This window comes from Delphinapterus leucas, chromosome 3 (genome assembly GCF_059928025.1).
Source record: "Delphinapterus leucas isolate spDelLeu-1000000601 "Yukka" chromosome 3, BTC_Dleu_Yukka2, whole genome shotgun sequence".
NCBI classification, from domain to species: domain Eukaryota; kingdom Metazoa; phylum Chordata; class Mammalia; order Artiodactyla; family Monodontidae; genus Delphinapterus; species Delphinapterus leucas.
In genome coordinates, this window is record NC_143131.1 from 145,797,325 (window position 1) to 145,812,285 (window position 14,961).

The following is a 14,961-nucleotide window of genomic DNA, read 5'->3' on the forward strand; positions in this document are numbered from 1 at the left end:
TCTAATTGAAATAAATACTTAACATTCATATTTATTTTATATCTCCATAGCCAGCTTTTCTTTATCAGATGTCATTCTGTATTCCACTGAATGAGGCAGGCAGATTCCTAACCTTTTACCGCTTGGTTTCCAAAGTAAATTATGGTCTTAAAATTAAATTTTAGCAAAAGATTTTTTTACCTAATTTTGGTCCTGTATTTTGGGATGTTATTTTAAATGATATGGAAAAATCAGTCAGCCAAGATTAATGTGGATCTATTCATTATCACAAAGTTTATGTATTTAATATGCAGCAATGATGTCTGTACTATTAATTCTCTTGATGTGGTCACAAGTTAATTGTGACGATCATTTTATTTTTTTTTTATTCTGCTTCAGACGTTAATGAGAGAGCTCAATATCTTTAGTTCCAAACTGTTTAGATCCAAGTCATTAAATGCTCTGTTAGTTTCCTCTTACACCTTTCCTTTTCCTCCCTCCCCTCCCTTTCTCTTTTATGGATCTCATGTAGAGAGCACTGCATTGGCTTCAAGGGCACTTGAAGCCTAAGACAAAAATATGGAAATTGGTTTCTTACTCATAATAAGTGAGTTCACACTCCGTTCCAAAATTCTTTTCCTAAGGAACATTAATGCTTTTATTATATTGAATGCTTTCCAGTGACAGGTCTTGTTTTACTAAATTACATTCAGTTAAAAATCTTGACACCAAGGGGGGAAAGTGGTGGGGGGGCGGGTCATGGTGGTGATGGGATGAATTGGGAGATTGGGATTGACATGTATACACTAATATGTATAAAATGGATAACTAATGAGAACCTGCTGTATAAAAAAATAAATAAAATTCAAAAAAATAAAAATCTTGATTTTTAAGTCATTTCAATAGATTAAAACAGTGCTTTAAAATTCATAATTGTTGAGCTTTTAAAATTTTTATGGTATCAACTTTGTATTATTGGATGCGAATTTTTTTACACTAAATTGGTTCAGGAAAGTATATCATCTGATGGCAAAATACTTTGTTGTTGATTTCCACAGCACTGCTAATTTTCTGCACTGAGCCTGCTTATAAAAGCTCTTCGAGAAGTTATAACATCCTAAACATTTATAGAACGCCTAAGGGTATTAACTTATTGTAATTTTCTGAAGATTCATTATCCAAAATCTTAATTCATTATAACAACTCTTATGAAAACCTATAGAACCAGTGTTTTCTCTTATTTTCTTATTTGCACACAATGAGAGATTCATTGTTCTTTTTAATTTGTTTCATGCGGTGCTTTTGAGTACATTTCATAGAGGGCTGTTATTGAATTTCTGTGACTGTCATTATATATCCATACAACCTTTAGGAACTAATATTCTGGGTTTCCCAGTTCTGTAATCTACTTCAAACTTAAGGATTGACATAATTAGTTTCTTCAAAGTTATAACCAGAATGTTAGAGACAACACTGCTGATACCCAAGACCAAGGATTAGGATTGGAAAAAGAAAGCAATTTAAAAAATTATCACAGCACATGCTTTTATTCTTTATTAAATTAAATTTACAGCTCAAAACCTTATTGCTGTTTGTATGTGTATTCCCTTGTCTGGTTTTCTTATCTTGTCTGGCTTCTTTTTTTAAAAACCAGATATAAGATCATTTCAACTACCTGCATATGCTCAGACATTATTTGTCACTTGACTGGTTTAGAAGTTAAAGAACATAAGTGGGTCACTGAAGTGTTATATACATATCCAAATACTCTTTTCTGAAGTTTAAAAGAAGCTGCACAGTAGAACGACTAGAGATAAGAAAACATATTAAGACAGTTTTTTAGGAGCATGCCTTCTTATGTCTGTACTGATGATAATTTCTTACATTTCTAATGACTTCCTGTATTTCAAGAGCCAGAGAGATGGATGACTGGCTAAAATGGGTACTTTTTTCTGCCTTCTAAGACAATAACTATTTAGAAGTAGAAAGAATTTGGTTTTGTATCATGAAATTTTGAAGCTTTATGCCTTTAACAAATGCCATTTCTGACCATGATTAGCAAGATTTCAAAGTTAATACAAAGTTAGGGTTTTGTTTGTTTTAACCTTTTTTCTGTGTGAAAGTCTTCAAGGTAAGCCCTTTCTTACCCTTCTGTTATTTTTTATGTAATGAGCTTTCTCTTGGAAAGGTAGTAGCTGACAATACTAGCACCTACTATTAGAAAGGGTCCATGAAAGGGGGTAGGAAGGGAAGCAGAATTTGTTGAGTAGCTGCTAAATGTCAGGTTCTGTGTTAGGTATCATCATTTAATGTTCCCAAAAGCCCATAAGGTAGGTTTTATTATTATTCCTGTTTTTCAGATAGGAAACCAAGATTCAGAGACTTTAAGTAACACCTAGTTAGTGGCAGAATTCAAATCCAGTTATCTTTGGGACCAAAACCTGTGCTTTTTGTATGTTGCTAAGTTTATCGAGATAGCTTCTGAGTACTTCTGGAGATGAAAAGAGAAATAGACATTTCCCTGCCCTCAGGCAGCACGTGCTTGAAGTAATGGAGGAAACACATATAAACATAGAAAATTAGTACTACAACAAGATAATATTCTATTACATGAGAAGTGCCACTAATAGGCCAGCAACAATGGATGCTCTGAGTATCCAAAGGAGGAGAGAGAGCTCCTCTTACTGAATCTACAGGGAGAGCTTCTTCCAGAAATATTTAAGCATTGAAACTACATATTTTTATATATAAAATAGATAAACAACAAAGACCTACTGTACAGCACAGGGAACTATATTCAATATCTTGTAATAACCTATAATGGAAAAGAATCTGAAAAAGAATAGATATATAGATAGATAGATATGTATAACTGAATCACTTTGCTGTATACCTGAAACTAACACAACATTGTAAATCAACTGTACTTCAATTAAAAAATAATAATAATTTTAAAGAACTGTATCTTTTTAAATAACAAAACTTTACCAGTGGTCACCTGAGTAAGTAGAATTTGGAATATATTATCTTTACAGGAAAAAAATTCTTTGTAAAAAGAACACATGTCTTACTGGTTGTTTTCCTTTTGTTACAAAATTATGAATGAAATGGAATCAGCCAAAATACACATTTTAACATTACATTCTTGTTATTCATTTAACAAACATTTATTGAGTATTAGGCATGGGAGATAAAAGACAGAGCATCATCTCCACCCTCAGGGAGTTTGTAGTCTAACAGAGAAGGGCAGGCATATTAAAAAAAAAGAAAAGAAGAAGAAGAAAGGGAGGAAGGCACAGGCTGACAGGCAAAAACTAGGTTATGTGAAACACATAACCAAAAGCATAACGATTTATTCAACTTCAGTGTATCCTTCAGAGAAGGATAACACAAATGGGCTTATTAGTCTCTTATTTCTTAGATTTTTGCTTATTTTTCACTATGATCAAATGATCTTAATTGATTATGAAATAAAAGATTAGAAACCTATGAATTGAAAGTGAACTTTTTTCCTTTTCTTGCATTCCTACGCCAACTCCTATATCTTTCCCTAAAATGAGTATGTATTGTGATGTAGTTTCTTGCTGTCATAAAAATTATTTTTGGTGAAGTGATAGAATTTTTAGAAAATGTTGAAAACCCCTAAATATTGTGTAAGAATTTTTTCTGTAGAAAACTTTCATTGACTTGTGCTTTATGATAAATAATCTTATAGATGTTTCCTCACTGGACAGATTAGTCCTCACCCCCAAATTATGTGTATCTATGGTATAACTACATTTCAAATGTTCGAAGACATTTTCATATTATCTGCATGCTCTCTGAATGATAAGGTGCCTTGGAAAACGTGAGATGGTCTTTTAAAAGAAATGCAGTAATCATACCTTGATTTTAAATGACCCTGTCACACGTGAAAACAAATCAGATTGTTGCTCTTAATGAGCTTTTCAATTTACTATTCAGTAGATCAGATAAGTGGATTTAAGAGGTAATGATCCTGTTTAGTACTCAAGCTTGGCTGTCAGATCCTAGTAGTGGAGAGAAATCCCTAGGGACAAAAGCGTTGATACAGTTCTAGATGGGATAATGGGAATCAAAGCTAATGGATGATAAAAGGAATGGTGCAAGTTACAAGGATAATTGTGGATTAAAGCACTGCCATGTGTCAATGTTGACTGTTTTTTCCAGTATCGTATTGGGTCAAATCTGATGCTTTGAGAAGCTGTTTTGACAGCAGAGCACAACAGACCTGCCTGCTTAGATTCCTTCTTTCTTGAATGCCAGAGACACAACAGAAAACTTCCTTGCAGGGACTATCAATTTAAAAAATATTTTTAATATGTTTAAATGTCTTAATGTTTAATATCACATTTTTGTTACATTTCTATTATTCATTGTGGCATGGGCAAAATCAAAATTAGATTAATTTGATCTTTGCCATAAAAAATAGCATTTGAAAAGTCTTGAAAGTGTAAAATTTTATTTTACAAAAATACAGTGTAGGAGGGGAGATGGACACCCAAACAATTACAATGTGAAAAGCACCACGCTAGAGGAATGGACCAGACGCTATAGGAACGTAAAGGAGAGCGCAACTTACCCTACCTGGAAATGGAAGGAAGCTTCAGAGATGACTTTTGAATGAGAATCAGGGGAAGAGGAGGAAGAAGGCTGATTCAGGAAAAATGAACAGCACATGAACTCATAGAGATCTGTAATTGCATGAGAAGCCTCAGTATTTCATGAGTATTTCATTGTGGCTTCAGGTTGAGGGAAATGATAGATGAGGAGGTAGGCTGGGGCCAAGTTGTGAAGGGCCTTGTGTGCCATAGTCATATCAATATCAGATTTTCAAAGGGGCCCGACTTACTCCCATACATGAGAGAGCTTTTGGATCATGTTGAGATAAGGGAAACTTCCCTTTTTACAACCATTCTTCCTTTGAGCCTTCTATGGGCTTAAAGGTTTCTGATGATTGAGGATTTGGTGTTAACTAACTTCCCTAGGTTCTTTCTCCCTAGCTCCCTCTTCTCAGCAGACATCTTACAAAAACAGTGATAGCTTTGATCTTACAAGAGATGAAGGCCTACTCTCATGAGCCAAGTCACAGATACTGGAATTGAAATGCTTTTCTATTAGGGCTCAGAAGTTAGCAGGAGAAGCAACAGGAATTTGAATCTCAATCTTCCTTTCTCTCTCCCCCAGCTTCTCCCCTCTACCCTTCTGCCCCTTCTTTCGCCTGCCCCTTCCTTCCCCTCTCTTTCTCCCTCTCTCTGATTCACTCTACTGGCCTGAGGAGCTCCTGGTCGTAGGACTTAAGTCAAAAGCCTGGAACACAAGCTTCTGGTTGAATAGTGTTTAAAATCCAAACATGAGATCTCTGCAATGAACAGCTTTCCTCCCCTGTATCACCATGTAACTCTGGATGATTTGTGGTGTCCTGTGATTTTTATCTCACCTTCACAACCTATGACATTATATCAAGGTAGTGTTTACATATGAAAAACAAAAGGCAGAGGGAGTGAAAGCTAAGTTGCCATACCATAGGAAATAGTCAGATCAGGAGAGAGTAAGAGAACACAATCACAAGGAATCAAATCAGAGAAGAGAAATCCCATACAGCTGGTGTCTGGCAGAGATAACCTGGAATCATACCAGAGCATCAGGGAGTGTGAAGGTGTCAACCCACCTCTCAGCTTTGCCAGGCTATTAGAGGGAATATTCAATTGGCTGCCAGTGGCATTTTCCCACTTGTAGTGGGATATGTGTTTATAAGCTCAATGCGGCTTAGGTTGGAACTGAAATGTTACACCCCAAACTCTGCAACCATCACTCCCTAATGGGAAGCTTAGTGGATTCCCAGACCCTGATGTATTCAGCAGAGAATCCCTGAGCCTGGGATTTCAGTTTCAGCATGGAAAGTAAGACCTATCTGTATATTTGGGGGAGCTTATTGAGATACTTGAGGAGAATTTCTATAAATTCTTTAACTTCCTCTTATTTTTGAAATCCTTATTTTTATAGCTGCCTAACATAATCCTGAATTATTTGATGGCTTGCTAAAATCTGGAAGAGGTGGAAATTTTTTAAATGTTGGAATCTTTTATTGAGGCACTCCACTTTCCAGCCCTTTACGTACATATACCTGCCTTTGAGAAAGGGGTGCTTTATTACCACTTTGAGAAAAAAACAAAAGTTATGGGGTATGCTGGGAATAAAATGAGTATGTAAATGTGGGTTTATGTGGGTATGTATATATTTCAAAATAAGGGAGGTGCTTCCTGGAAGAGAAAGAGGAGGGTAAATTTTTAAATTATAAAAATTTTTTTAAATTCTTAATTTGTTCTCCCCATTCGTTCCCTACATCACTGTGGATGCAACAATGCATTAAATCTTTACATTTGTTCAATTTGAATAGTCTTTTGAAAATATATGTTAATGATAAAGTTTTTAACAATTAAATGTTTTCATGCAGGTATATGCCCGTATGTCAGAAGTCTTAGGAATAACAGATGACAACCATGTTCTAGAAACATTCATGACGAAAATGTGAGTTCCTGCTTTGGTTCTTTGATTTTTCTGTTATTGTGTTGCTTTGACCTTTTTACTGTGCTTAAATTTCTCCAGAAATATTAATTTTTAATAAGAGACTTTTTAAATTATGCTTTAATTCTTAGAACGGTAGCATTGTTCTTATCTGAAACTTAATTTCACGTATTTAAAATTCACCATCCAAAATATGTTATTTTTCAAGGTATCCGTACTACTGCAGTATGCAGTATCAAAACATGGTTTTGAAAAGTTTACAGACTTTGACTCTTCAGTTCAATTGGACCGCCTTTTTTAATTAAAAAGAAAATACTCAATTTTAAAGACCAACTCAAGAGATTATTGCAAATTGGAATCATTGAGAGAGATTTGGTTGCCTTCAGACAGGGCATTCGTTGATTCCAGTAGAAACCTATGGCTATCAGAGACATATTCATGGAAACTGTCCTTAAATTATCCTTACAATATTAGCAAAATTAACTAGTTTCTGGTCATAGACATAACTTTGTACACCTAGCCTAAACTTCTATGCCTCCACTTGACATCTTTCTTCATCTGTGTAACAGATAGGTAGCACTGCCTTACTTGCAGAGAACAAAGCTAGATAAACAATCATGATCATAGGAAGTGAGTTTTGGAACCACAAGTTTGATGGTCCACTTCTTGGCAGTAACTGTGAGTCTCTGTTTGACTTCCTTTGTAACTCCTGTTGTCACTCCCTACTATGTTTATTTTGGATACAAACTTAATGTTTCTTCTGTGAAACATTTAGGCAACTTTTTAATTTACAAAACTAAATTTATAGAATAATACACCATTTGGAGAGCAGTGTTCATTGCTTGTATATAATTTTGAATATGCTATGAAAAGAATAGAAAATGTTCCATTGATATTTAAACCCACTTTATGAGATATTTGTGATTTAGGTCATTTAACTGACATGAGTGTATGTGTATTTCCATGTTCTCCCTACACAAATACCTTCATTATAATTAAAAACTTTTTTTTCATATTTAGTGTTACAAACCTTAAATACTGGGGAAGATGTGAGCCTGTCATTTCAAGGACTCTTCAGTTCCTAAATGACCTTTCTGTTGGATATCCTTTTTACTATATCTGATAATGTACATAAACAACCTAACAAGTGCATTCTGTTGGCCAGGTATTTTCCTTATTTATAATTTTTCAAGTGTTTTTTTATTTTTTTAATAAAAAGCCTTTCATTTAGCCTTATCTGTAAATGCATAATTTTGAAAGATTTATACTAGCTATATAATGTGAAAATTTTATTCAGAGTCACAATTGAATTTATATGGATATATAGATTTCTAACTAGTTAAAGTTAATGTTTATACCCATCCAGGCTTATAAATGGATATATAAGAAAGTATGCAAGCCACATGTTTTAATCCGTAATTTTTCATAATTGTCAGGACGTTCTTGTTTTAAAAAAACATGTAACTAATTTTAAGAAAGTCAAAATGTTCCAAAAATATTATTTTATAAAAACTGAATTCCTAAGAATCAGTATTTCTTCAGTGTTCTTCAGTTGAAACAAATATTATTTTCACTAGTTAAGAGGCACAAAGGAGTAATAGAAAGGGAATTACAAGGTTTTTGACCTCTTCTTTGATTATTTCCTCTACCAAATCAACATCTTATTTGCTCTAAAATAAGATTTCCCATTACACATTAAATGTTTAGATTTCTCTTTAGCAGATTTTTAAAATCTAAAACCAGAATCATCCTTTCTTATTAGATTATAGTTGATACTATTATAATGTTTCTACCAATGCGAGAGAAGTATGTCGATTGTCTTTTATATGTTAGCTATCAAATATGTAGGGGTTGTGAAAAATAAGTGTTGGTTTAGGTAACCACTAAGATTAGCTGATATTTTAGCATGAGGACAGCATTCTGAAAATGGGTGGCATTGGATGGAAATCTTTAATGTAGGTTCACTCCAGGAATATGTTTATATTAGTTAAGTTTAAAATTGTGTTCCTTGGCAAACCATAAAAGATTTCCAAAGTATTAGACACCCACTTTTGTGCTGGAATTTAATATGCAACTTTTTATTGGAAAATAATCGTCCTTGTCTGGCAAAATCCACCATGCAATATTTCTGTTAGTAGGTATAATGCAATAAAGACAGGGAGGGCTATTTATCACTACAAATTTTGAGGATTTCAGGATTCTTTTTATTATTTTAATATATTTCTTTGATATTAAATCAGAAAAATGATAAATTACACCTGTCCAGGCTGTTTTTCCTTTTTACTGGAAAGTGATGTACAACCCAATTCCAGTGGTCATTTTGGCTTTTTAAGATATGTATTTTTTCTTATTAAAAAAAATACTCAACCTGTATTTTTTTTTAACAATAATGCTGAAATACTCTTTATTTCTAACATATGAAGTGGTTTATAAGTACTTCCTAGTATTGCAAACTCTGGCCTTTTCACAATGTATTACTTTGAGAACATATTATCTGGAAAGAAGCCTATATTATTTTATAGCACATATCTATGTTTAGATTTCCCCTATTTTTTAGGTTGAAATTGAAATCTAATATAAAATTAATTTGATTTGTATTGTTTTTTGTATGATTTACATAATGCCTAATTTATTTGTATCTGCTATTAAAGATCCTTTCCTATCACTTATACCTTTTATATAATCTTTAATCCTGAGATTATAACCATTTATCTTACAAGTCACTTACTGCTTTTGAGCACTCCTTTTTTGAAGTTAATAAAAGAATCGTATTTTCAGAAAGCTTATTAGATAAAAGTTTAAAAGCTAGCGTTTTAAACCAAGGGATAGGCATAATTTCAACTTGGGTACATTGATTTATATTTTTAAACAATTATTTCAGGTTTGCATATTTAGAAATATATATTAACTCAATTTGATTTCACTGCTCAGTTATTTGAATTATAAATCATTATGTCCCTTCTAGCTGATCAGTCATGAAATATCTTTGAATTCATTTACATAATGGAATATGTGAGTGGTGTATCTATTTCAGTGCAGTTGCTGGTTACTTAATGCATGTTTTGTTGTTTCTAATCGATTTCTTTATTGTAATGTGTTTTTAAATCCTGATTTTAAAGCAATACATTATTTCTGTGTTAAAAATAAGGTGACACTCTTCAGCAATAGAAACAGTTATGCAAGATAAAAATCATCACCATTTGGCCTCTATAAATGGAAGTATGTTTATATAGTAATATTCAAAATATTTATATTTAAAATACTAGTAACAAATAAATGAAAAGCATGTTATCTTACTATAAAATTTTTAAATGTTCCTTATTACTTTTATAATGCATGTCTTCAAATACTTATTTTTTTTGTTTTCTCTATTTTTATCTTCTTCAGAGTGAATCTTACTCATTATTTATGGTCCTCACAGCCCTTCTCTGAACTTTGGTGGTCTTGTATCTGACTGGTTGTTTGGAAATTGAAATCACAAAAGATCCTCATTTTTAAGAAGCGCTAAAAAGCCTTGTGTTTACTTGCCTAAGGCAGAGTAACCTGGAATGGTAACCGGGCCCTGATGGTTACTGTCTCAAACCTTAGTGATAATCAGAATCACTGGAGTTCTTGTTAAAATACAAATTCCTGGACCCCACCCCCACCCCTAGAGTTTCTGTTTTAGGAGGGGTCAGACTGAGGCCTGAGAATTTGCATTTTCATCAACTCCAGGTGATGCTGGTGGCTCAAGGACCATACTTTGAGGACTTCTGCCTTAAGTTAATCAGAAAATAGAACTGAATGTCCTAAACAGAAAAGTCGGGTATTTCTCCTACAAGCTCTTCTCTAAGGGTATTCATCTTCACTTGGAAAAGGCGGGCTTGATGTTTTTAGAAATAGTCTAGTTTTCCAAAGAATAATGTGTGTGAGGAGGATACCATTATGTTAAGTCCCCAGATTTTAACTGGAAAGCCCTTGTTGCATTCACCCCAAGGTTTCTGTTGGTAAATTTGAAGCTTTCTAAATTGGTAAGATTATTGTAATTTTAAAATCTAGTGGCCTTTTTGAGAGAAAGTTTGTTTTCCCGACAGATTCATTACATGTGGCATATATGATACATTTAGCAAGCATTTTAAATTTCCAAGACTAAATTTCAAGAATTCCAGAGTCTAAATAGCTTTCTCTAACAGGCACAGAGTTGAAATGACTCTGTCCTGGGGCAGCCCTCCACAGTTAGTTTTAATACCTGGGGATCTTTTTCCTGCTTTGAAATGATTTCCAGTCATAAATTCTAGTTTCTATCTAATTGGGAAAGGAGTAAGATTGTTTAAGTGATTAGGACAAGGAAGCTGCCAGGAAAACTGGAGCAAGAATAAGGGTCATACAGAGCTATCAAATAAACTTACTTATTTTACATGCTGAGAAAGAGGGAGAGAAGTGTCACATTTCATCCAAAATTCTGTTTGTTTATTAATCATTACTTCAAATTTTTCTTCCTTTGAAAAATAATTGATCAATATTTCTACTGCAATTCATTGTTTACTAAAATTTATAGCATTTACATGTCTCTGGGTTTCAGATAGATAATAATGAGAAAGGAAATTTCATTTTCTGTTAGGCCCTCTGTTGGTAGCTGCCCTTATTACATCATCCTCAAAGGTTTGAGAAAACCCACAATATCGTTAGCTTTTAAACAACAGACCCCATTAAAGGGTTCTACATAAATTCATGAATTTATCCAAACTCACTTTACCCTATTGATAATGTTAACTTAAGCAATTCTTAGAATTAATAACTTCATCATGTTATTGCAAGACCACATACATAATTCACGGGTCCCAGTACGAAGTGAAAATGTGGGGTGCCTTGTTCATAAATGATTAAGAATTTCAAGTCCTCATCAGCAGAGCATTGACCCAAGCAGAGGCCTTTATAAGCAGAGGCCCCTGTGCAAGTGCATAGTCTGGACGCCCATGAAACTGGCTCAGGTTATCTGTTAAAGAAAGAATCCATTTGGCTTCAGACTAACGCTCTAAGACTGGGACTATCTCCCATAGTTCCTGTACACCAGGATTTGGTGAATCCTGAATGAGGTGGAGGGTCAGGAAAGACTAAAGGATGAAAGATGAAACAAGGGTCTAGAATGAAATCAGGGTGAAGGATGGAAGTAAAATTGGGTATGTCTGTTACAGGAAATATTTAGTAATAAACCGTAGTAATTCTGCTTTTGTGAAACAGTATTAAAATGTATTGCTTTATTTCAGCGAATATCACCATCTCCAGATGGTTTTCAGAATGTTAAATAAAACTAGTTTCAGCTACATCCCTCAGGCATACTTCTATTAACATTTCTCATCAAAAGAAATGTTGATTTATTTCTTTGTTTGCTGTCTCTATCATCTTTGGAAAAGTCATCTCGTAATTTAGCTGCTCTATTTGTTTGTTTTTGTGCTGGCATCAAGGGTGAGAATCTGCTACTCCTTTTCTGTAGCCCACTTATGCAGGCCTTCTCTCAGTTCTTTATATATTCTTGCTTCACAGGATTACCTTCCTCGAGTATTGTTTTGATCTGATCATTTTTCTTCCCAAAAGCCCAGAGTCACTTCCACTTGCTTCTTGGGTCAAAGTAAAATTATCGATTTAAACTTGAGTTCTTTAATGGTACTTGATTTATTGAGTTCCCATAACTAATTTCCTGATCTACCACTCAACCACAATTTGTACTTTATACTTGGGCCAAGGAAATTTATTTTTGCCTTCCCCTTGACACCCTTCATTATCTTTCACTGAATTACCACATGTGCTATTCTCTTCATTTGATCCATTGTAACTCACTTAGGTCTCTTTTAATTTTCAGGTTTAGCTAAAAACTTGGTAGAGCCATCCTGAAGTAGTTATAATCCTTAGTCACTATGTTAACTGAAAGAACATGAATGAGTCATTTAATTTCTCTGAGACTCAGTTTCTTCATCTGTAGAAAGGGAATATTACCTATCTCTTAGGATTTTGTAAGGATTAGATAAGATAATAAATACATAACAATATATCTATGTCATCTTACAATAATAAAGCACCTGGTTCTACTGATCCAGTCACATAGTAGGTGCTACTAAATACTTCATTTTCGTTCCTTTTCTTTTTCTTAATGTTCTTGGACACCTAGTTCTTATCTATATTTCTGGTGATGAATATAATATAGCCTAGTATTGGCTAGTCCTCTCTACTATTAAGTTGTAAATTATTAGGGATTAGGACTCTTGTTTCCTTTCTCTATAGTTTCAAAACTTCATCACATAGCAGGCCTTTTGAACATACTGTTACCTCTCCTACTGAGATACTAAACCTTAACTCTTAGTCCTTATAAGTAGTTATTAGTATCCCTTAAGATGTTTCATTTTGGTTATACCTGTTTGGATTTTTTTAGTCTAGTAGGGTTCATGAGCATAATTCTACTTTTGAAATAACTAAACTAATATTTCAGTAATTATACTATATACCTACAGTATATTTATACTATATTACCTACAGTAATTTCCAACAGGTAGTTTTCTTATCTGTGAACTTTCTTCTATCATCAGGATCTAATTCTATCTGTAATATTTGTAAATATGTATGGCTTTTACATAATTGCCTAGGTCAATACCATTATCCACCCTCTTATGCTTAGTGAATATCATGCATCTAATACACTACTTCTTTGATTCTGAAACAAATTTTGTCACATTTTAACACTTCTGTAAATAAAATGTTTTATAGTTGATGATACTTTAAAATACTTTTTCTTTCATAGTAGCTCATATAATAAGGATGTTTTTTATAATCAGTGGTGTTTTAGGATTGATGAAATATGGTGTTGCTCAGTAAAGACTTGATAGCATGAATTGAAGTCATACTTGGTGCTCCTGTGCCCCTTAGCTGCTGAAGTGTGTGGTACCTGTAACTTAAGAAACCAGGGCATTCTCAATTTGGTTATCCTTCTTTTCAAAGGATGCAGATTTTCAAAATTTTGACCATCTCTAAGATACACCATGCTTTCAACTTTTTCTTGCCTTTCTCCATTTGTCATTGCTAAGTATCAGTAAGGCCATCTTCACCTTCATCAGTGGTTTCATAACAACATGGATATAGACAGAAATTTTATGAGCATTTTGTTTGTAAGTTAGTATCAGCCAGGTTATGGAGTTTGCTCAGTCCTGGATGTGATGAAGGCTCACTTATGAGTTGATGCCTCCTAAAAGAACAGTTTCCCTGTCGCTTCTGGGACCTAGTTCCAGTTTCAGTTGTATCTCAAGAAGCTAGTGATCTCTGTAGAATCATTTGGCATCTTTAAGATTAAATGGATATGAGATAGCCTAGTGAAAAGAGCTTATACTTTCACACAGACCTTTGACCTTTGGATTTGAATCTTGGCTCTACCATTTATAAGTTCCATGTGAGACCTTTATTAAGTTCTCTAACTCTACTGGACTTCTACTACTGTTGTTACTGTTAACCACCATTACCACGTGTACTGTTATAAACTGTTGTCAACAGGCCTCTGAAATCTAACCTAGTACTGCCACCCAACTAAAATGGTGCAACTTACAAGAACCCTAGTCTCTTAGAGAAGAATGAAGATTATAATGATGATGTATCTATTTACCTTTTTTTAAAAAATTACAGATCCTCTTAAGGACCATAACTAGCTTTGAATTGAATTCCTATAGGGGAATATAAATATTCAGATGAACGCTCATTTTTTTCTTTATTGAAAAAGTTTAAAAATTCACTCTTAACCTTTTTTTTTTTTCTTTAGAAGGTAATTAAAAGGCCGTGAGGCTGGCCTTGATACAAAGTGCACGGATGCAGTTCTGCAGAAAGTGTGTCTTTGGCATATGAGATTCTTCCTGTGAATGTTCTGTTTATTGCTACCATAAATATTCTGTTGTCAAAACATGACTTGCTGTTTATTAGCAGCACTGACAGGAAGATTCCTATTAATGGCAGCATTCTTATTACCCACAGACCCTGTCACTTTTAACTTCGCAATTGTAAGCGAATTGTATTTGGTAATTACTTAAGATATTTCTTAGCTTATTGATCCCCACCCCTGTTTAACCGAGTGAAGTTTGAGTGGCAGTTCTTCTACTCAGTGATTTACACTGGAAAAAATCATCAAATCTGCATCTTTGAAAGCAGGGAAGGACTTGCTACCTATCAGCCCTGATCTTGTTTCAACCTTCCAGAAACACATAGTGCATCGAGCACCCACTGAGAGCGATGTACTGAGGAAAATGCATACATGCGGCCACTGCCCTTAGAAAGTTTACAGTATAATATACAGATAAGCAGACTATACAGTTGCTTAATATGCAACTGGAATGGGTTGCCTTAGAGTCAGAGGGGCTTGAATGTAAATCATTCTAATTGCCTGTCTTTTGGAAAGTTTTATTTCATTGTTTGAGTTTGTTTCCT

General features: G+C 33.9%; 1 protein-coding gene across 3 annotated transcripts in view; it reads left to right on the top strand.

Annotated features, from left to right (window-relative positions):
• RANBP17 (RAN binding protein 17) overlaps positions 1–14,961 on the top strand; it is a 315,657-nt gene that overhangs the window by 213,158 nt on the left and 87,538 nt on the right. For all 3 annotated transcript variants that reach the window (XM_022595127.3, XM_022595128.3, XM_022595131.3), the window contains 2 exons: positions 6,455–6,528; positions 7,546–7,626. In XM_022595127.3, coding sequence (XP_022450835.2) covers positions 6,455–6,528; positions 7,546–7,626 — 155 coding nt within the window. The remainder of the gene's footprint in view (positions 1–6,454; positions 6,529–7,545; positions 7,627–14,961) is intronic.